Source organism: Oryx dammah, unplaced genomic scaffold (assembly GCF_014754425.2).
Source record: "Oryx dammah isolate SB20612 unplaced genomic scaffold, SCBI_Odam_1.1 HiC_scaffold_17, whole genome shotgun sequence".
Taxonomy (NCBI): domain Eukaryota; kingdom Metazoa; phylum Chordata; class Mammalia; order Artiodactyla; family Bovidae; genus Oryx; species Oryx dammah.
In genome coordinates, this window is record NW_024070201.1 from 27,671,863 (window position 1) to 27,695,244 (window position 23,382).

At 52.1% G+C, this 23,382-nt stretch overlaps 1 protein-coding gene across 1 annotated transcript in view; it reads right to left on the reverse strand.

Moving 5' to 3' along the window:
• The window catches only part of LOC120876103 (Down syndrome cell adhesion molecule-like protein 1), a 26,927-nt gene extending 7,405 nt beyond the window's left edge, over positions 1-19,522 (reverse strand). Inside the window, exons 1-2 of the mRNA XM_040257792.1 lie at positions 19,300-19,522; positions 1,852-2,169 (exon numbers count right to left, since the gene is read on the reverse strand). Coding sequence (XP_040113726.1) covers positions 1,852-2,169; positions 19,300-19,522 — 541 coding nt within the window. The remainder of the gene's footprint in view (positions 1-1,851; positions 2,170-19,299) is intronic.
• Positions 19,523-23,382: the final 3,860 nt, after the last annotated feature.

Genomic DNA, 23,382 nt, shown 5'->3' on the forward strand with positions numbered 1-23,382 from the left:
GACCCAGGGATCGAACCCGGGTCTCCCGCATTGCGGGCAGATGCTTTTAACCTCTGGGCCAGCAGGGAAGCCCTATGAATGGGGTAGGTGCTGGCAATTAGCTTTGCAGAGGCAAAGCTGAGGCTCAGAAAGGTGTGTTTTGCACCTAAGGTAAGTTGCTATGAGTCCCAAGAACAAAACAACTTTTCTTGAGGGGCTGACTCCTTGCTAGGCCAGGAAGTCAGAGCAGGATCCATCACTAGGCAGGCAGATCCAGGAGACTTCCTTGAAAACCTCTCTCCTCTGCCCAAAACAATCACCAGGAAAGATGGTGCACTCAAGGCTGGGTGCCATCATAATGGGCTAGCTAGAACACTACCTGTCCTCTCCCTCCCAAAATGCCTAAGAATCATTCACGGAACCTCAGTGTTTTATTACTATTTCAGGCACACTGCACAATGGATTAGAACACACCAGCATATCATGACATCCTAGTAAAGACTGGCTAATCTAAGCCACTGTCTTGTCTCCAGACCTAACAAAGAGAAATGAGACTTTCTAGTTTCTATAAAGAGACCAGTTGAAAAGCCCTCACTTCCTTGCCTCCATCAACTCTTCCCAAGACCAAAATCCTTCACTGCTAAGAGTTTTCCATCACGGATTTTACCTAAATGTCTGTCCTCACGAGACACCTTATAGTCAGATGTCCATCAGCAGTGGAATGGATAGGTAAAGTGCAGGATGGTCAGACGAGACTCCACGGCAATGAGAATGAACAACCAATAACTTTGCACAGCAGTAGGGCTAAACCCTGTACTCTTGCCTGGAAAATCCCATGGATGGGAGAGCCTGGTGGGCTACAGTCCATGGGGTCTCTGGGAGTCAGACAGGACTGAGCAACCTCACTTTCACTTTTCACTTTCATGCATTGGAGAAGGAAATGGCAACCCACTCCAGTGTTCTTGCCTGGAGAATCCCAGGGATGGGGGAGCCTGGTGGGCTGCTGTCTATGGGGTCGCACAGAGTCAGACGCAACTGAAACGACTTAGCAGCAGCAGCAACAGCAGGGCTAAACCCTACAAACAACAGTGAGCAAAAGACTCAAGAGAACATGTGCTATAGGACTCCATTTAGACAAAGTACAGCAATAGCAAGCATCTATCTTGTTAGAAGTCAGGACCGTGGTTTTCCCCAAAGGGTGGAGTGACTGAAGAAAAGCACGAACAGCCTTCTGAAATGCTGATACCTTCATCTGGATATTAAACTTTGTGAAAATTCATCAATCTATAAACTTAGGCACATTTCTTTTTATATATTCTATTTCAATAAAGGGTTTGTTTTTTTTTAAAGTTACTGAATGTTTTTTCATGAATCAAGTACTAAAATGAACACATTACTTAATTTCAACAGGCGTTCTCTCATTGAACCAACATACATAGTGATGAATGGGTAGATGCTTGCATCAGCTTTGCAGGTAAGGAAGCTGAGGCTCAGAAAGGTGTGTTCTCTCCCTAAGGACACACAGTGCTCAGTTGCTCAATCATGTCTCACTGTTTGCAACACCATGGTCTGTAGCTCGCCAGACTCCTGTGTCCATGGGATTCTCCAGGCAAGAATAACTGGAGTGGTTTCTCATTTCCTCCTCCAGGGGATATTCCAGACCCAGGGATCAAACCTGTGGCTCCTGCACTGCAAGCAGATTCTTTATCCCTGAGCCACCTAGGAAGCCTTAAGAACACACAAGAAGTGGCAGAGCTAAACAACACAACCTTCCTTGAAGGGCTGCCTTCTTCCCTGTTATACTCGTCCTCAGAATGATGCTGCCTGCTCCCCATTCCTGCCCTGTAGGGGAGCCCGTGTCTGGTCCTTTACCTGCTTTGACGCGGATGTTGGGGCTCCGGATCTTGCCGGCAGCGTTCTCCGCGGTGCAGAAGTAGTCATTGTCGTGGATAAAGCTATTGAAGGCGGAGGGGGAGAAGGGGTAGAGCTGCAGCGTCCCGTTGGCGTGGACGTGCCGGATGTGCGGCACGTCGTAGATGTCGTCCCCCGTGGCCAGGTACCATCGAAGGGCCGCGCTGGGGGAGCCCGCGGCCGGGCAGGGCACCACCACCCCCACGGAGCTGGAGAAGGTCACCTGCTGCAAGGAGTCATTTACAAAGTAGAGGCTGGTGCCGACATCTTCAGGGCGGGCTGCAGGGGAGGGGAGAGAGGAGGAGAGCAGAGAGGCTAGTTAGTGAAGCTAAGGATACCCTCAGGGTCCACAAAGCCTGCAAAGGCCGGCGCTCATTCATAAGACGTTGGAGCACCAGCCATTCAGTAAGTACTGCTGAGCACTGACTATACACCAGGCATTGGCAAGGATGAGAAAGAGACAGTTCCCATCCTGCAGATGCTTCCAGCCTAGCACAGGGACAACAAAATATTGAAACGGCTCATTCTCCACACCAAGCCAAGTCCAAAGCCGTGGTCCACTCCCAGGCAGCCACAGTATAAGAGAGACGCTGACATTGCTTATATAAGAGATGTTTATTGAGCACCTATTAGACGCAAAGATGTTCACACCCAGTCCCCCAGTCCATCTTTATAATCCTGAGAGGGGCTGGCATGGTGTTATAGAAATTAAAATGGAGGAAGTCTTGTTCAGGCTTCAGAAGCAGGAGAGCAGGCCTCTGACCTGCCCGGACACTGCCCGGATTCTGTGCCTGCCTGGAAACACAACTAGTCAGGCAACATTTTGTGTAAGAAAGGGTGTGGGTCTTGGAATTCTTGAGCACTTGGAGGGCAGGCCAACCCCTTGGGGTCTAACAAAATCTTATGACTCACAATGTGAAACAAACAGTATTTTAAAAAGGTTAAAGGAGAACCAGAGCTGTATTTTTGTGCAAACTGATGATGATATCAGTTTGTGGCCCAGGGTTATAAGCAGGAACCCCCAAAACTGCAATTTGCAGTCTTACCTGTGGGGTGGACGCGTTGCCCAGGACCTTTTCCTAATCGGGACTCCAGATTGCTGTACTTGGGACTTCCCAGCATGCCGTTTTAAGTCTGAATGTTGGTCGGCCCAATTTGGCAGTGTACGTGTTGCTGTTGTTATTGCTGTTTAGCTGCTAAATCATGTCGACTCCTTGCGACCTCATGGACTACAGCCCACCAGGCTTCTCTGTCCATGGGATTTCCCGGGCAAGAATACTAGAGTGGGTGGCCATTTCCTTCTCCAGGGGAGTCTTCCTGACCCAGGGATGGAACTTCTGTCTCCTGCATTGCAGGTGGGTTCTTTAACACCGAGCCACCAGGGAAACCTGTATGTGCTGTTCGCTATTGTTTCTCTTTTCTTTTAATGACTGTACATTGAAATTAAGTTAAATAATTCTCTATTAAATATTGAAGTCATGTATTTGTATGTAATGAGTGGTTTCCTTTGTTAACAAATCCTTCAAACCTAAAATAAAGTAAAACTTTTGGCAAAACATATGGCCTCTTTTTCATCATTCCCTTTTGGAGGCTAAGCACAGTTACGTGATTTGCCTGAGATGACAGAGCTAATAAGCTATAGAATTGGAATCTGAACCCAGGGCTCTACATAGGATCTTAGCACACTTTCTAACACACCAGAGCCACAAGGTAAAAGGTCTGAGACCATGTTCTAAGAGGAAGGGATCACAAAGTAGGATGCTGCCCGGATGAGAGAAGGCTGCAGAAGACTCTGGGAGCCGTCTTTCCCCTCCAGAGATCAATTTGGAAAATGTGTTGTCCCAAGGGATGGGATGAGGACTGGCTGCACCATGAATAGATCAATCCAAGCTTAGGAATAAGAGACATCACCGCCTCCCTCAGGTTCTAAAACCATCCCTGACACTGACCGATATGGAATATACTTCCCCTCTCTGATCATCCATTCCTTCATTCATAAGATGGAGGGAGGATCCATGAGACTGCAAAGACCCCCTGAGTCTCTGACAATCGTCGTTGCAACACTCGAGCACACAGGTGAACATGCTCACGACAGCAGCTGCCTGACAACGTCAAGGCCACCTGACAAGGAGGACAGCTGTCTGCAACACTCAGCCCAGCACAGGACCTGTCTCGCCTGCCGTTGTGGGTGACAGCCCTGTAGGATGGAATCAGGACCTTCCCTCCCCACCAAGGAGCCTGCCTCCTTAGGAAGGGCCACCTCTCAGCAGGTGGAGGCAAACCCAGAGGAAGAGGGGCCCAGTCCCAGGTCTCCAGCTGGAAGCCACTCCTTCTCTACCAGGAAGATCAAGGAGCAACCAAACGATTCCGCTGCTTGTTTAAAGAACGTTGCAGGGGACCCAACTTGACCTCAATTTCCACAACTTTATCAGGAGGGGGAGGGCCTGCATCCAGGCCATATTAATATTCTCGGCTTGACTCTGAGCCGAGCCTCCAGGGAGAATATACCGGGCAGCTCGTTGAGGAAGGCCATTAAGGCTCATTGGTCAGAGCAATTCACATCAGCTCATAAAAAGCCGTGATGAAGCCATTAGCAGCAGAGCTGGAAAACACATCCCTGGGCTCCGTGCTGCGGTGTCAGGGGCATCCTCTTAGCAGCAAATGCATTTGCTGTCCCCACCCAGCACTGCACCCTTATTGGCTATAGGGGAGCAATGGGGTGAGGGGGGAATTGGGAAGCACAGCTTTCCTACCCACTACTCACTGCCTCCACTGTAACAGTCCTGGGGATGGTGGCTGAGCAAGTCTGCTCTGTGGAAGAGAAAAGGGACCCTCAGAAGCCTGTCCAATTCACAGGGGCTTAGGTGTTCTCCAAGGCCATGAAATTATACCATTCACAAGTAAGCAGGCTACTGCTTAGCAAGTTTCTTCTCCGATCTACTCTCCCCAGATTCCCAGAAGCCTGCTCACCTTCCAAAGGTTTCTTTACTGACCTTCGATCAACAATTATTCATTAAGCACCTTCTTCCTGCCAGGCCCTGTTGTAAGCCCTTTACTTGTACGACCTCTTTTCATCCTCCCAACAACCCTATGAGGGAGATACTGTTATAATTCCAGTTCACAGATGAGGAAACTAAGGCACTGAGAGATTAAAGCGACTTTCCCAAGATGACACGACTGGTAACCAAGGGCTCCAGATGCAGATGAAGCAATCTGAGTCCAGATTCTGATTTCTTAACACTCAGCTGATGGTAACCAGTGCAACAATAAAGAGGGGGCTTATACAGTTCTGGAAAGAAAAAAAAAAACCACCTGGCCACCAACTTCCCTATTAAGCTGACCACCACCAAGATTTATACATCTGCACACCTGTGTGCACACATGCATCCTGGGAGAGGGGCCCCTGTCAGACTCAACACTTCAGACAACGCTCAGCCTGTGGGAACAGGAACATCACTCTGGGGTTCTGGGTACTTCCTGAGACAACCTAGTTAATCAGACACACTCACCATGGCAGCTTTATGGATTTTGGAAGCCAAAATCCATCAAGAAAGAGAAAGACTCTATATTATGCCTGACAAATGGACTTAGGAAGCCGAGAAAGATCTCTGACAGAGAGGAATTCAGGAACTGTCTGATTTAAGGGGCCGGGTAAGAAAATATTTAAGGATCTGTGTGATGCAGCCCTCAGTGATAAGACCAGCTGCAATAATACTAGCAACCATGGATCTCACTACCTGCAGGCCAGGCTAGGTGCTAGATCTGTTATAGGTGTTCTCTCACTTAACCTCATGACTCTCTAGGTGATGTTATAATTCCCATTGTTGTTGTTTGGTTGCTAAATAGTGTCCGACTCTTTGTGACCACATGGACTGTAGTCTGCCAGGCTCCTCTGTCCATGGGATTTCCCAGGCAAGAATACTGGAGGGGGTTGCCATCCTCTTCTCCAGGGGATCCTCCCCACCCAGGGGTCAAACCTGCATCGGCAGGTGGATTCTTTACCAGGTACCACCTGGGAAATATTCCCATTGCACAGATAAGTAAATTAAGGCTCCAAGAAGTTAACTAACTCACACAATGTAACCCAGAGTGTAAGTGTTGGAGGGGGGCTGGGACCCAACTTTGCCTGACTTCAGAGCCTGGGAATGAAACTGCTCTATTGTATGAAACGTGCTGAAGACAAGAGGAATCAAGCCACAGAATCTGGTTTTCCAGGTTGGATATCGCTCCCCATCCTTTCTTCCCTCCCAAACCTACCCTAAATACACATTCCTAATCTCCTCATCCCTGCCTGCAGAGACAACCCCTGGCCCGGGCTTCCCTTGGCTCTAGGCTTCTGGAAGGACCATCAGCCACAATAGCAACAGCCTTCCTGCCCTCTGGGCCTTGGATCCTGCCAGAGCCAAGGACGTGAGGTTCTCAGAAACTACAAATGGGTGGATGTAATTGATGAATGGACTGGGATTGTCCAGCCACCTGTCAGGGCTGAAGAAACATCAGATTGATAGCAAAAGGTGAGTAGCCTCATATTTCTCCTACCCTGGGATGTGAGCCGCTGTCTTCCGAGTCTGGGGGAGCTGGGGAGGATTAGACAAACCATTCATTTCTGCTTACGGCTCTGACAGTGCATTGCCATTATGAAGCATCACCCTCAGGTGTAAAACAATAGCATTTTGCACTTACGTCGGGTTCATATTTTACCATCACAAGGCACCTGTCAGCCCAGAATGCAGAAGCCCTTAAATAAACATTAATTCAGCCTCACCCCATCTGCCAAGAGAAAGGAGTAAGCAAATCTATAAAGGGGAAACTGAGGCACTAACTCCCTCAAGTCTCCACCACGTGCCCAGATGGTGGTGGGCACAGTGAGCAGCAATGAGCACACTCAGTCACCAGCCATGGGAAGGGAGTAGTGAGGGCCTGGGGGCCTTGACCCCACCTCACAGTCTGGAGAGGATTTGATGGTGGTGGCTTTCCCTCCTTCTCAGGCTCCTGTTTGAATCTTCAGAGCAGTGACAGAGCCCCAGCCAGCTCTGGGGAGCACAGAAGTGTGGGACAATAGTCAGAGACCTAGGACAAGTCTTCACTCCTGGGGCTCATTCCTGAAGTGCTGTGTGACCTCAGGTAAACCACTTAGACTTTCTGAGCCTCCAATGACCTCATTCACAAAAGGGGGAGGACTGTACCATCTTACCTATCCTCCAGGTGAGACAGAATTTGAAAGTGATGGTTCCACATAATGAGGATGCAGCGCTAGGAGGGATGGATTGTTATTAGCTTCAAGTCCCAGAGATTCTCCGAGAAGACCAGGGAGATGAAAGATACAACAAAGGGTGGCCGGGGCCCAGCTCCCCTCTGCAGCTCTGCATTTGCGGCTGACTCCTGCGCCCTCCAACAATCTCCTCTCCCAGGTCCTTCCTGACTCGGGGCCAGGAGACACTCCTTCAGGAGGTCTTTACCCAGCACCAGCCATGTGCTCAACAGGACCCTAGGTGTGGTGAAGAGCATCGAACTCCAGAGAACGTTCCTGCCCTCCCCCCAACCACCACCACCATTCAAGAGCCTGCAGAGGAGACAGGAGCAGGAAAGGGTTAACCCTCTACCCAGGGCAGAGTCTGCAGAAGGGCTCATAGCCCTTTCTCTAATTTCAGTTTGGCTGTCCACCTACTCCCCTGAAGGCTCCCTCTGGCTGATGGTACAGAGTTCTCAAAAGAAAGGAGACTAACACTGATTGAGTGCCTACTGTGTGCTTCAGGGGCAGTTTCTCACGGAATGCCCACGTAGAGGTCCAAGGTGGGCCCTGTGGATCTCATCTCATGTGCACACTGTCACTTAGTTGTGCCCAACTCTTTGCAGCCCCCCAGACTGCAGCCCGCCAGGCTCCTCTGTCCATGGGATTTCCCAGGCAAGAATCCTGGAGCAGGCTGCCATTTCCTCCTCCAGGGGCTCTTCCTGACCCAGGGATCGAATCCCCATCTCCTGCATTGGCAGGTGGGTTCTTTACCACTGAGCCACCTGGGAAACCCAAGTCTCATCCTACAAGTGAGGAAAAAGATGGTAGAGCCAGGAGGCCACCAAGCCAACCCTCAGTCAAGGTCTGCCTGGCTCCCAAGCCTGAGATTTTTTCCAACATGACGCTGAAGAGTTCAAAGTTTGAGGCCTTATGAGAATTCTCTCTTTCATTTCTCCTCTGGAAGCCAGTCCTAATTTGGAAAGCAAATCCTTGGACAGGAAACTCCGACTTTCCCCTTAAATCTCAGCCATCTCCCCCAGCTCTTTCTTTCCTCTGCCGACAGAACCAGGCAGATTTACAGAGAGAATGAGAGGAGGGGGAAACACTTCATAAATAAAGAGAGAGAGATCAGATCAACAGCAAAGCTTCTTCTGGTCAAAGGGGGAAATGGATTTTTAATAGAAAATGGAAGTTATGGGCTTGGTTGTGATGTGACAGACGCCCAGACTTAAACCCATTTAATCTTCTCCGCCGGTTAACATTGAGCACCACCCCGATGCCGCATTTCATAAAACAGGCTCCAAATGGCTGGGAGATTAGAAGCGTAGAAATAGCACAGCAATATTTTTAAACCAGAAATCGCCCCCAGGCATTTGGGCTGCCCCAGGGTCACCCCTGAAACCTGAATATCCATCGTATCAACTCGTCCGCCTGCCCTGTGCTGTCTGGCCATTGGGATTAGTTTGGCGAAGGAAACTCGACACGCGTGCAGTCGACACCCAGGGGCCCCCACCCCACCTGCCTGACGGGATGGAGGTGTCTGGCCAGCTGAAGCTTCCTCCCAGGTGCACACTGAATGGTCCCCATGTCATCGTCTCCAATCACCATAAATGATAACCCGAGGGGACTGACATATTAATGCCTCACCACCTCCACCAGGAGAAGTGAGTCATTATTTTTTTTCTCTTCCTTTACAATATTTACCCATCTCTTTCACTGCATGTTTCATCCAGGAGCATCTGCCGATGCTGGGGCCCCTACCACCTGCCACCCCCTACACCCAGAGATGGACAAGAACCCCCAAGGGGAATCCAGACCTGGGCACAGGCAGTGGGGCTGGACAGGAGCAGGGAGAGGAGGAGTGGGCAGGGCTTCCCTGCAGGACTGTGAGCTGTCTCGGTCACCACTCCGTCCCCTGGGCCGAGCATAGCACCAGGCGCGTAGCACAGAGGTTAAACACCCAGACTCTGATGCCCTTTGCTCTTCCCCCTGACAAGCAATGTAACCTCAGGCAAGATGACCTCACCTCTCTCTGCACCTTGGTTTTCTCATCTGTAAAATGGGGGTGACCATATCTACTTCAGGGGTTGTTAGATTTAGACGAGTTAATATGTAAGTGGTATAGGTAACCACCTAAGTGTTCATTGCTGTTGTAAGTATTATCATGAGAGTGAGCAGACAGGAAGTATTTGTGGAATAAATATCCCTCAGCAAATACTTACCTCTCACCAACAATGATGATGACGATGACAACTTCAGACAGTATCTCCAACATTATTATGTGTCAGAACCACCTGGAGAGCTTGTTACACATGCGCACCCTTAGATACCAGATCCACCACGTCTGTTAAAGGGCCAGGGAGCTCCATTTCTGAGGCAGGTGGTCCTCTGTCTACACTCACAATAATACTCCATAGATCTGCCATACTGGATTTCTACCCACTCTCCCAACAACAGGCCGTTCTCCTGGGCTTGGTTGACAGTATCTTAGCCCTGCATTAATTTCCTTAATTTGGTGATCAAGTTAATAAAATAATAACGGTGTGATCGACAGTCAGGCCATTGCCATACCCACATCTACCGCAGCTCCCCCGGCCTCACACAGAGTTGTTGTCTTAATGCAGATGTGGCCCCTTGAGGTTTCTTGGATTAATTTGCAAGGTTGATTACTCCACTGCAGCTCCACACAAACGTTTTCATAAAAGAGATGTATCATTTGACTTCACTCTGTTCTTGTTCCATAGTTGGAAAAACAGATCTCAGAGAGGACCAACCAATGGGGCCTCAGCTCAACCACCATGTCTATCCAAAACTCAGCAAGGACCAGAGAGACAAGGTCCAGCCCACCGTCGGAAAGCCCCCCATGCTGTATTCACACCTTGGAGACAACCTGAGCTTAGCCCCTGAGGCGGAGAAGGGCCAGTCTCCCCAGACAGCATCCGAGCATTGATACTTTTCTGGGCCAGGATGGTGCAGCTGGGACCAAGTCCCATACCCTCTGTCCCCAAACCTGGCATACCTGCTTCATCTCTATACTCACCATCATCATGGTCACCATTGCTTTTTTTTTTTTTTTTTTTTAGCATTTATTGTGTGCCAGGCACTGTGAGAAGCCCCTTCCTTGCATTATGGTGCATTTAATCGCTACAAGCACCCTCTAATGGAGCTACTGCCCAAGGCCCCATTTTACAGCTGAGACAACAGGGTCTTCGAGAGATCAAGTAATTTCCTCAGTAGCACAGCCAGGGCTGGCAGAGTGGCATTTCCAAACTATCTTACACCCACCAGCTGCGTTTCTCTACGGGAGCATTGCATTCTACTCTCAGAATGTCTCCAAGATGTGATCATCCTTACATGGGGGTTTTCTGATGAACGAGAGCCATTTGGGGGATGACAATTCTGAATTATTTGGGGACCGCCACAGGCATCAGACATTTCATCCCTAATCATCCCTCTCCACCACCCCCCCACTATATACTCCCTACCCTCGTCACTATAACAATCCCAAAGCATCTCCCCCAACTTCCAAACAGTCCTAAGAAAGCAGTACCACCCCAATGAGAAGCAATGCCCCAAGGCCCAAGTGGCCACCTCTCTCCATTAGAAACATGGGGTTTTTTCTTTCCCCCTTAGGATTCTTAGCACAAACATAGGTCCTATAACCAGCAATCAGAAAGCTCTGAGATCCAGTAAAGATCCTTCAACCTACAAGGCCCCTCACCATCAGCTCCATATGGAACTCCAGGAGGAGTTATGAGCAACAGCTGACAGTCAAACAGACTCTAATCTTCCAGCCCCTCCTAGACAGGGCCTGTCAAAAGAAGGCCCCTTATGGCCAGAAAGGTCTTTCCCAGGAGTCAGCTCAGACAGCACAGTTGTCCCCAGAGATTCCTAGATTTAGATTGTTCACGCTGGAGGGACTTAAGAGATTATTTTGTCCAATCTCCTCCATTTACAGATGGGGAGAGTGAGGCCTAGAGAGTCATACACTCCCAGATACACAGCTGGCCAGAGTCCTGGCTGGGACCCAAGCCCTGTCTCCACCGATCTTGCAGTTCTGGCTGCTCCAGCAACCCAGGCATGAAGGACATCATGGAGAAAGGAAGCCACAGCACAAGAGCAAGCGTTAGAGGGGCCAGGGCTGCTGGTTGGCTGCCTAGAGGAGAGGGCTCAGGTGGGCAGGATATCTGTGTAACTAGTGGTCAGTGTCACCAAGTAGAGGATCCATAGATCCCGCCTCCATGTGGCCTAAAAGGTAGGAGCAAGAGTCAGTGAGTAGGAGGTCAGGACCAAGACAGAACTGGCTGATCACAAGGGTGAGCTCTGTAGACTCAGAGATGTCTGGCGGGGAATGGGGTGCCTTGAAAGGAAGGAGTTTCCTGTGACTGGAAGTGCTGGAGCAGAGGAAGAACATCGCTGGGAGGAAAGCGCAGAGGGGATCGGGCAGCTGATGAGGGGATAAATTCAGTGTCCCTGAACGTGACATCCAACCTGGAAGACTTGGACCCGTGGCAGTCACACCTTCAAGGCAGGTCCCCTGTCCTCCTCACCCACAGCTCCGGGAGGCCACTCTAGATTCAGATCCAAGGTGACCATGGCCCTGACTCAGCTGGGTTCTCAGGGCCTGTTGCTGTTCAGTCGCTCAGTCGTATCCGATGCTTCGCGACCCCATGGACTGCAGCACACCAGGCCCAGTCCACCATCTCCCAGAGTCTGCTCACACTCATGTCCATTGAGTCAGTGATGCCATCCAACCATCTTATCCTCTGTCACCCCTTTCCCCTTCTGCCCTCAATCTTTCCCAGCACCGGAGTCTTTTCCAATGAGTCAGCTCAGGGCCTGGACCTCAAACAAGGTCACACAAGATGTGACCCTGTGCCTACTCTCCTTCCCACATACACACACACACACACACACACGTGTGGATTCCCAGCAGGGAAAATACCCTCAAGGAAACGTCCAGAGGACTACGGAGTAAACAGACATCTAAGCATCTAGGGATGGAGGAGAGGTAAGCTCCTTCTACACCCCCAGGCACTGGGGCCACAGGGAATCTGCCAAGACTGCTCCAGGAAGATAGTTGCCAGCCCTGCTGGGTCTCATTGGCTGTTCCCCACGCTGATGAAAAGGCTAGAAAATTCTCCATATGTGGGGCGCCCAGGAAGGGGGAGAGAGCCACACACAGCTGTGAGACCTTCGCTGTTCCTGTATGATGAGATGACAGTAATTATACCTCACGTTTTGGCAGAGCATTTATAAGGCTAAAACTGGTCTGCTGTGGTTTTTCACACGCGTGTGTTTATATGTGGCCCTCGTCAGCTTACAGTGCATTGTCACATGCTCTACAATTGTATGGCTTTCATCCTTGTGCCCAGGCAATACCAACCAACCCCGGGGGGATGGTCAGGACCGGGATTATTTTGCCCGTTTTACAGATTAGGAAGTAGAGGCACATCAACTATTAGGTAACGTGCCTAAATTAGACTGAGCATAGTTTTCTAGGCTTATGAATAACGCTTCTTCACAGACATACACAGAGTGTAACGGAGATGCAACTAGCCTTTGAATAACTGTTCTTAATGAAGATGGTGACCTTGGAAACCGTCAACACAAGCATTAACGAAAGCAAGGGCATGGGGAAGTGGGGCAGGAGGTGGCCGAACAGATAAGGGGAGGGCAGCTGAACGGCAGGGGTGGTGCCCAAGGCTAATGCTATTCACGCTAAAGTAGCGTGGGACAAACATCTGTTAAACAGGGCACACCGGCTGTGCCACAGCACCACCCCCATTCGCGAGCCTGCAGGCCACAGCCTGCCATGAGCAGCACCTGACCTCTGGCTCACTGGCTGCCTCCCGGTGACTGGCTGGGTTATGGAGGGAGGAGTGGTCTGGGGATCCCCAAGGCCTAGGGCTGTCAGTTGTGTTCTCTCTACATGAAACTACCTGAAAACAGCAAAATCCATCTAGCTACAAGGTGGGCGGGGCGGGGGCTCACCCTGAGCAGCATATTTACACAGGTTTATTGCCTGGCAAATCCCATGGGAGGAGGAGCCTGGAAGGCTGCAGTCCATGGGGTCGCTAGGAGTCAGACAGGACTGAGCGACTTCACTTTCACTTTTCACTTTCATGCATTGGAGAAGGAAATGGCAACCCACTCCAGTGTTCTTGCCTGGAGAATCCCAGGGATAGGGGAGCCTGGTGGGCTGCCGTCTCTGGGGTCGCACAGAGTCAGACACAACTGAAGCTACTTAGCAGCAGCAGCATGGCATTAAATCCAGGCTAGTTCTTACTCTGTCCAATCACAGTCGAGATTTACCAGCCAACCCCAACCTTCCTCAGGCAAATATGAGACTGGCCTTTGCCTCACCCTCAAATCCAAATCTGGAGCCCACCTGTGCCCTCACCTTTTCCACAGCTGCCACTAGTTGTGGCTGGGGAATGGGAGTGTGCTGGACACCCGTCTCCTAGGGAAACCCAGGTGCCTGCATGGCCCCAGCTACCTGGCTGAGGATGGATCCTCCCGGCTACCCAACTGATAGATGATAGGAGGAGGCTGTGATGTTCCCTGCCCTGGACACCACTCAGTCTTCTTACTGCTACAAAATCTAAGTCAGTTGGCTTGGCCAAAACTGTGGCTTATTAGTACAACTGACAGAACCTAATAATCAAGCAGGAGATGTGGGTTTGATCCCTGGGTGGGAAAGATCCCCAGATCCCCTGGAGAAGGAAATGGCAACCCACTCCAGTATTCTTAGCTGGGAAAGCTCATGGACAGAGGAGCCTGGCGGGCTACAGAAGAGTCAGACTTGACTTAGTGGCTAAACAGCAGCAGTGGTGGGGTGGGAGTGAGAGTAGTGCAGAAAAAAAGGAGAGATCTAAGCTTTACTGAGAATCAGCTATACTCTAGCTATGCTGTATACATCATGTCCTTTAATCCCATTTCAGAGCTGGGGAAAGTGAGGCTCAGAGGCCAAATGTCCCCTATTAAGGGCAGAACCAGGATGTGAATGAAGGGTTTGCCTTGACTCAGAATATCCACCACACCATCGAGCTGCAATCTCATTTTTCTTTACAATTCTAATATACAAAATGCTCTGGTTGGAAGAATTGAGGGAGGGGAACTTGAAGCTCTGCCCACTGGCCTTCTCTCCCTCTAGCCAACCCCTGAGGCTCCACCCCACATCTTAGGGCTCCACCCCCACGTTCTTCAGAAATATCTGTGGGACCAGAGCCCTCCCAGATCACTGCCAGCGTCTGACTCTTTGCAACCCCACAACTGCAGCCTGCCAGGCTCCTCTGTCCATGGGATTCTCCAGGCAAGAATACTGGAGTGGGTTGCCATTTCCTCCTCCAGGGGACCTTCCCAATTTCCCAACCCAGGAATCGAACCCGCATCTCCTGCGATGGCAGGCACATTCTTTACCACTGAGCCACCTGGGAAGCCCCTCCCAGATCATTAGATGTGCAGAAAAGCACTCTGGGAGGCCTTGGAGCTGCACCTGCCAGGGTGGGATTTGCCCAGGGCCCTGGAAGTGCAGACAAAATAATTCTCGAAGCCACCTCCCTACCTTGGACCTCCCAGCTGGCTCTCTGGGAAGGAGCACAGTAGCTGCCACAAACTGTTGGCTCTTCGAGCATTACTCCCAGCTCTTTATTCATCAGTCCTCTGACCACAGCACCTGCCTTCCTACTGCCCTCCACTCCAACCACTGCATGTGACAGCAGGCACCTTAACGAAGGGAGAAGAAGAAGCTGGGGCCTCTTCCTCTCAGAGGCCACCACCCCCTCCCAGACTGGACACTGACAAACCAAGAGGGTGAAAGGGCATTTTGTCTCACCAGATAGTCCCTTCCCATCAGCTGCAGCTTCTCCACCTACTGACCACAGCCCTAAGCTGCCTCCATGCTGAGGGTGCGCACACCAGAAGGTGAATGTTGGCGCTGAATTCCCATGGCTGATGCACCCCTCTCTTTCTGCAGCACAGGTGGGACAACCCACACCCCAAGTCTGGTCCGCCTTCAGACATCTCTGCCACCGTCACACATTCCATCCCCGTTGCAAGCTAGAGGGTCTGCCTTGCCAGGAGGAGGACTCAGTGCTAAACCCCTGGGGGGCTAAAACTTGGAAGAAAGAAGCACCCTTGAAAACACCCTCCTTCTCCACACTCTTGCCCCACTCCCACTCCACCCAAGGAAAGAAGTCACTGCCTGGCTTCTACTGAGGCCAAGATCAAGAAGCTATCAAGATGCTACCCAAGGCTCCTGGCCTGGCTAGGTGAGCATGCAAATCTGTATGCAAATTACATGCAAATCCAGGGCCTGCCCTTGGGTCCCTGGCACCCTGCCATGTCTGCTGCCTGTGGCTCACCCCATTCAGGCACCTGGGTGGTGGCTAGAATCTACTGAGCTAGGGGCTGAGAAAGCACTTTGGAAGCGGGGGGCTTTTCTTGACTGCTTCCAGTGCCCCCAAGAAACACCTCCTCCAGGATCACATGGGAGGGGAGAATCTCTCCCAGCCTGGTACCCATTCCCCTGAAAAAAAAAAAAAGAAAGCTTTCTGAACATCCACCCTCCCTTCAACTCATCCATAAATAAAATCATCCTTCATCAGGCTGAGCAGGGGACCAAGCAAGTCACAAAGATGGAATCTCCGAAGACCAGGAAAAGGTAAGGGGGCCATGAAGTCTGCACCCCTCTGTTACAAGCCAACAGAGTTACCCTGTGTCCGGACACTCCTAGTCACTCTGTTGGTGGGGATGGGCTTGCTGCTTTAGCAAAGCATGGCTGGGCCAACCCCCACCCCTGCCGCCATTTGCTTGCCCACCTTCTCTTCATTCCTCAATCTGAGAAAAATAAGCCTCTTCAGCCAGTCTCCTGGGATCTGCTCAACTTAAGCACTGCCTTTGGGTCAACTGCTTACTTGCTTTTTGTTTCTAATTGAGCTCCCCAGTCTGCTGCAGAAATACATTCAAGGCAGCTGACTTTGATGCCCAGAAATACGAAACATCTGAAAGGTTTGTCAGGCATCATGACAACCCCATTCTCCCCCTGTGTTATCCAGGCACCCAGGGCTTCTCTGCCTACCTACCCTCTCCCCAGTGCTCATGGGTCTTTCACCTGCTTCCCGAAGTTGTGTTTGTCAGGTCGAGATTTTAAAAACACACTCGCTGAGTGCCCCCCCTCCCGCCTTTAATTAGACTCTGAACAGAGTGTTAGAGATTTTTCTTAATGGTTTGACGAAGCCTTTTAATTTGGTCTTCTCAAGAGAGAGGAACCACGAGTCCCCATCCAAGAGGTTGGGGTGGGAAATGAAAAAATCAATGCAACCCATTATTTTGGCTTTTAGAAAACAGGAATTTTAGTGCCCGGGAAGCTTGTTCTTTTGCACAGTAAAAATGCAAATGCAGGCAACACAGATGCTGGCACGCTGGATGGAACAACAGAGAGAGCCTCACTGGGGTTCATCTGGCTGCCCAAACCTGGATGCGTTTGGCAATAATAAGGTAGTTATTGGAGACTTGATAACCGATTATTAAAACACCTTCCCACTTTAGTTCTGGGGAATCAGTCTGAAGCTCAGGCTTCATAAAAAAAAAAGGTATTTCGAGAGGAATGGAAATAACAGAAGCTTAAAACACATTCAATAACTGCTTAATTCCATCCAGAGGACGCTTCAGCTCATCTTGTTTTCTCCTCTCTCTCCCTGCCTCCTCCCGCTCCTCACAGATGGACGTACAAATTATTGCAAGAGGATATTGTTTTCTGTAACAGGCTCGAACATTCACATTTACATTTTCCTTGGTGCCGCGGGGGTGACTGGCAACGGGAGAGAAAAATACACCAAACCCCATCTTCGCTGCTCTCGCCTCCTCAACATCTCCCCCAGCCGCCTTCGCCACCCCCACCACCTTGCCACCCCAAGCAGAACAGGCCCCCGGGACCAGCCTGGCACCTAAGATCCAATTAAGGCACGAAGGAAAAGAAAGGCCTGTCTGGCAAGTCGCCCTGGCGCCCAACACAGACGCTGGAGCCTCTGAATGGCAGGGGCACCCGGGGCTCTGCAGATCCAAGGCCACTTAGGTGTCGCCTCACCTGGCACCTCCAGCCTCCCACAGGCTCAAGGCCAGAGCGACTTCCTTCTCCGCTGGGAAAAGATTTTGCCCCTCGGGCTGTCCTGCCGCCTCCTGGGCCTTTCTCCACCCCCACCCCCATCTGCCCCTTCCCTATCAAATAGCTTGGGCTTCATTTATTAATGCCCGCCTTCTGAAAGGGGGAGGGGAGAGTCCATCAGGTATTCGCTAAGGGGCCTCTCCTTCGGGGATGGGCTAAGCGGGAAGAGGTCTCCAGAAGCAGCGGGGGCCCGGAGGCGTGTGTGGACCGAGCTGGGCAACAGTGTGGTAGCGGCCTGTGCTTTCTCGTCTGACAAAATGCAAAGGGGTGGCGGGTGGAGAGAAACCGAGAGAGAGAAAGCTGCTGCTCTTCACCTTATGTATTTTTAATATTAATGTAATTAAAGCTGCGAGCCGAGCCAGCCTGCGGGGGCGGAGGGAGGCAGGAAGAGCCTGGGGAGAGGGAGACTGGGGGGTGGGGGGGCGCGGTTAAACCAGAGGCGGGCTTCTGGCTCCATTGAGGTGATATGAGAGGGTGCTGTGCAGGGGCAAGGGGTTAATCAATCTAGACCAGCCTTGGTGTGTCACCCCGTGGACCCCAATGGGTCAGAGAAACTCAACTACTTTGTCCACGGTTCGGAGGCCGCCCCTCGCCCCGCACCCCGGTCTCCAGGCAAACCTCAGCAGCATCTCGGCCATCAATCTGGCTTTGACCCGGCGGTATTTACAAATAAGATAAGGGTCACCTTTCTCCCCCAAAGCCACAAGATACTGCACCCAGTTCCCGCAGGTTACAGACTCCAGACCACTGGGGCGCGGGCAATGAAGGACTAGAGACCGCTCCGGGAGCGCCAACCCTGGGCTGGATTGCCCTTCCCCCATCGCCTAGGGGTCAAGAGTTGCAGCTGGGCCAGCGCAGCCGCCTGGGCAAAGTGGGGGAGAGGCTGTCCCCCAGGGCGCGGAGGAGAAAAGTTGGAGGGCTGAACAGGTAAAGCTGAGCTCGAAGGAGCGAGCGTGTGTGCTCCGCCGCGCAAGGGCGCGGAGTTCGGCCGCCTCCTCTCCCGCCATCCGCGCGCCTGGGGGCACGTCCTCTGCGAACGCCTGGAAGTCCGAGTTCCGGGGACGGCCTGATGCCGACTTGGTGCCCAGGTGACTCTGGTCGAAGATGTGTGACCACTTCCAACCCCCAACCCCGGCTGCCTCGAGAATCAGGTGGACAGAGCCCCAGCAGCAGGTCTGGACATGCCGGACACCTGGACCCACCCCTAGCAACGCCTTCTCTCCGGGGAAAGCGACACGCCCCCGCCCCAACCCAAGTCTTGTCCCAGGTCGGCTGACCAGGTGCTGAAGCGTAGAATCTCGCACCTTGGGGCGCGCTGCCCGAGGTGGTCAGGTGGCTTAGCGAAGAAGCCGAGGCTAGTGCCCTGGGGGCAGGGGTGGGGGGTGAGATGGGGCTGGGAGAAGGCTACCTCTAGGGTTGCAGAAGAAACTTGGTATCCGAAGGACCCCAAGTCTCGGGACCCCTAGCTCTCCTCGCCCTGCATCCAGCCAGGGCAAGGATAAGCGCCATGCGGTGCGGTGCAGGGGGTCCGGGGCGGCGGAGGGGCACCCGGGGGCAGAGGGGAAGTAAGCCGCGGCCGGGTTCCACCAGGACTTCCAGGTGAACCGTCACGGCCGGAGGACCCCTCGACTCGGAGGGCACCCCGGGGTCCCAGCGCCACCCAGCCGCAGGCGGCGGGCAAGGGGCTGGGGGAGGGGTCCGGGCAGAACAGCGGCCCAGCAAGGAGCGGGGAGCTGAGGGGCTCTCTCATCATCACCCCGCCGGACGCGCCCCCAAAACGGCAGGCGCGGGTGGCTGGCCGAGCGGTCATGGGCGGACTCTCACCTGGCCGCTCTCCGGATGCCTGCCCCGCCCCCGGTGCAACCCACCCGGGGCCGAGGTGCGTCCCCCAGCCCCGAGTACCTGGAGGCCTCCCACCCAGCCACCCACCCCCGGGCACCCCGCCTCGCCAGCCTCGCGCACCCCGGCCCCGCCGCCTCCGCCGCCCTGAAGCCCGCGCGGGTCTCACCTTTGTGTAAAGAGTCCAGGAGCAGGAGGAAAGTTACCAGCCACATGCCATAAAGAGGCCCTATTCTCCGGGGAGGTGGTCCTGTGGCCGGCCGTGCGGCAGCGCCTCTCCCCCGCTCAGCGCGCTCCCAGCCGCCCGCACTCCGCGCCCCGCTCTCTCCGCTCCTCAGCCCAGCGCTCGGCGGCGGCGGCTCCTCCCTCCTCGGCTCCCTCGCTCCTGTCATCCGCGGGGCTGGGCTAGGCGGCCGCTCTCCCCGCCCCCCCCCCCGCCCCCCGGGGGGGGGGGGCCCCCGCGGGCCCCGAGCCCAGACGCCCCCCCCCCGACCCCCACAAGCCCAGGCACAGGGGTGAGGGCCCGGACCCCACGACCCGGACCAGGGTTCGCCGTCTGAGAGGCGAGGGGTCCCTGCCACCCACCGGCTCCCAGCCTGCGGTCGCGCACAGGCGTGTGCCGTACGTGTGCTAAGAGCCCGCCCTGCTCGGGCCAAGGGCGCCCCGGGTCTCCCCGGCCCGGTCACCTGGGTCCAAGGCTTCGTGCTTCCTTCCAACTCAGTTTACCACTTGGGTGGGGGAACCTGATTCTGGGAGTAAAAGCCACACGAAGATCCTTTGGTGCCGCCCCGGGTGACTGTCCATCTCAGAGCTGATAACTGCATGCCCTTCCGACCCCTAGTTCCCTCTGCAAGCCTGCCTCGTGGGAAGCCCTAGGTGAGCCCAGACACCCTAGCACTCTGGGAATTTTCCTCCCACCACGCACATTGCGATTACTCAGACATTATTTGCAACGAATAGTTTTTATGTCAGCTGTATCTCCTGTATCTTCCTCCTTTATCTTCCTCTATCTCCGCTACCCCACAGCTTTGTCACTAAGCAGAAACTGGTTTATTCCTTAGAGCAATCTGCCTAAAGTTGGCATGGAATTGACTAGGGCTTGAGTGAGGGTATCCTCTCAGTTATAAAATGAATGTTGAGTACCCACTGTGTGCCAGGCAGTGGGTTAGGCACTGGGGCCCAAGGCATTTACTTTTTGAAATACATTAACATCTACATGATATAAAAGTTACCATTTCGTTTCTACGTGGCATTCAGTACATTTGCAGTGTTGCACTACCATCACCACTGTTCATTTCCAGAACTTTTCACCATCCAAACAGAAAGGTACCCATTAAAAACTCTGTATTCCCCAGCTCCTGGTAAGCACGAATCTACTTTTCCGTCGCTATGAATTTGCACGTAAGTGGAATCGTACAGCTTTGTATCTTCTTTCACTTAGCATGATGTCTTTAAATTTCATCCATGTTGTAACGTGTCAGAATTGTATTCCTTTTCATAGCTGAATAATATTCCACAGTATATATAGACTCATTTTGTCTATTTATTTGTCAAGGGACACTTGTGTTGCCCCCAACCTTTGGCGATTATGGACAAGTGCTGCCTTGAACACAGGTGTACAGGTATCTCTTTGAGACTCTGCTTTCAACTCTTTGGGGAGTGGTAATTGCTGGATCCTATGGTAATTCTATTTTTAACTTTCTGAGGACCTGCCAGGTGCGTTTACTTTTCTCCTATAGTGCTTTCAGAGTTTAAAGAGCTCTCACCTGCAATTGCTGTGCTGTCCTCACAATACTGTTTGAAGCTTTATCACGCCCTTTTAAAACAGGTGAGAAAATGAGGCTTGGCTTGTTCAAGGTCACCCAGTTTGTATCACAAGCAAGACCGGAACCCAGGTCTCCTGATTCTGGGGCAGAAGTGCTTGCTCTGTGCGGGGCTGCCTCCCCTGGTGGCCCTACTCCATGACACCAACTCACCACTCCACAGAAGATGCTTTTTCACTAGGTGTTTTGCCCTCTGGAAACACAAGTATGGGCTTCCCAGGTGGTGCTAATGGTAAAGAATCTGTCTGCCAATGCAGGAGACCCAAGAGACACAGGTTCCATTCCTGGGTTGGAAAGATCCCGTAGAGTAGGAAATGGCAACCCACTCCAGTATTCTTGTCTGGAGAATCCCATGGACAGAGGAGGATGGCAGGCTACAGTCCATGAGGTCACAAAGAGTCGGACACCACTGAGTGACTGAACACACACACAGGTATAGATCAGAGACGAGGGGCAGACTGCAACAGGTGTTTGAGATGACACAGCCCGCCCTCCGCTGACAGGTGAGGAAGCTGAGACCCAGAGCGAGGAAGCGGGGGACCTGCCGGGGGTCAGGCAGCCACAGAGCCCAGCAATCTCCAGTCTGCTGGCAGAGAGCGTCCTTCAGCACTGCCAGCCTGCTGGGCTCATTCGTCTGCCCTGTTCCTCCCCTTCTGAAGGAGACCGTTGCCGACAGGAATCCAGTTATTTAAAACTAAGCCTATTGACCCAGAGCACCTGGTCAGGCCGTGCCTAAAATAAACTGCTAAGTCAGACAGGATGAAAGGGGCTGCTGTCTGTTGGGAGGGGCGGCCTCTGAATGGGGCCTGGGGGTGTCGGCACAGCTGCTTGGGCCCCACATGCTGGAAAGAGAGAAGGGGACCCCCTTCTCTCCATTTACCTGAAGTACCTCCTCTAAGCTGAGTGTCCCTTTTATGCTGGTTACACCTGAGGGCCTTTCAGGGATCACAGTACCCTGTGGAGAGTCAGGTGTGACCTGAAGGGTGAAGTCATTTGCTGACTGTCTCCTGAAGAGGCTGCGAGGATATGGGGAGCGGGGGTGGGCAGGTGAGGAGGGCAGACTCCCTCTAGCACAAGGAAGCTCTCTCACTATATAACGTGGTGGTTAAGAGAGTGGTTTTGAAGCCAGAGCTAAGATCTCAGCCCGACTCTGCTCCTCACTAGCTGTACAGCTTTGGGGAATTCATGGGCACTAAGCCCCTGTTCCCTCACCTGTAACATGGGGACAGCCACAGTATCCGCCTCAGAGAGCTATTGTGAGGATTAAATAAGACAAGCCCGGTGGCTGGCGTGTAGCAAGCACAGTAAATACGTCTATCGCTAATGTTATTGGCTTTGCTCAGAGGACCTTGACCTGTGCAGGGGAGGGGAGGGAAGAGCTGGATGGGAGAGGATATTGGGGTGACATTCTGCAATCCATATGGCAGCGAGGCCAGAGTTCAGGCGTTGTGAATCCAGGAAGCAGCCACAGAAACACGGAAGGAAGGTGCACTGGAGGCTGGAAAAGCATGGCGTGATGGTCTTCAAGGAAGGACCTGAAAACAGACAGTCCTTCTGCTTTTCGTATTTTCCATTTCCTAGGTTTTGTCCCTCAGTATTTAGGAAAACATCCTTGAAAGTGACAGTCTGGCTCCGCGATGTTCCGAAGTCCCCTCTTAACAGGAGATGGAGGTGGGGAGTAGCCTGGCAGAGTCAGCAAGAATCCAGCAAGGGAACCCCCAGGGAAAAGCGACAGGAAAGAAAGTGGGATGCGTGCTTCACCTCCGCCCACGCCAAACCCTGATGCTTTCCTCCCACAGCTGACATTTTGGAGGGACTCTTTTTTAATTTTGATAGGAGGGACAATTCCTTTAGAGTCCCAGCTTGGAAAGGAGCCCTCACACCCCCACAGAAATGTATGCTCACCGACGTGAGAACAAACACAGTTGCCCAGGCAAACATCCATGTGTACAGGTAAACATAAACACTTAATGACAGGCACACCTGTGCTCAGATGCAATTTGAATACAATCCAAAAATCCTGCATTGACACCTATGCATATGCCCTAATTTGTGGAATTCATTGCCAGTAGAGACACACCGTTCATTTAAAACCAGTGATTAATTTCAATATTTTATTGCATTAGAATGGTGGGTGATGAAGTAGCTGGTATGTGTGTGAGTGTTTTACCAATGCCAGTTAAAGCAGCTATATGAAGACGCTGGGAGATGAACCCTTTCCAATTCAGGTTAATCATGGATATTTTGGGGGGTATTATTTTGCCATGTTATATTAGGACTAGAGCCATCATGAGAAACCACAGATGTTTTTATTGTTTAATTCAAACAACAGCTTATATATTTTGGATACTTTTCTTCAAAAACAAAGGCATATAATTATTTTAGTAGAGCCTTTCTATGTGCCCTGAAATTCTTTAACAACTCAGTAT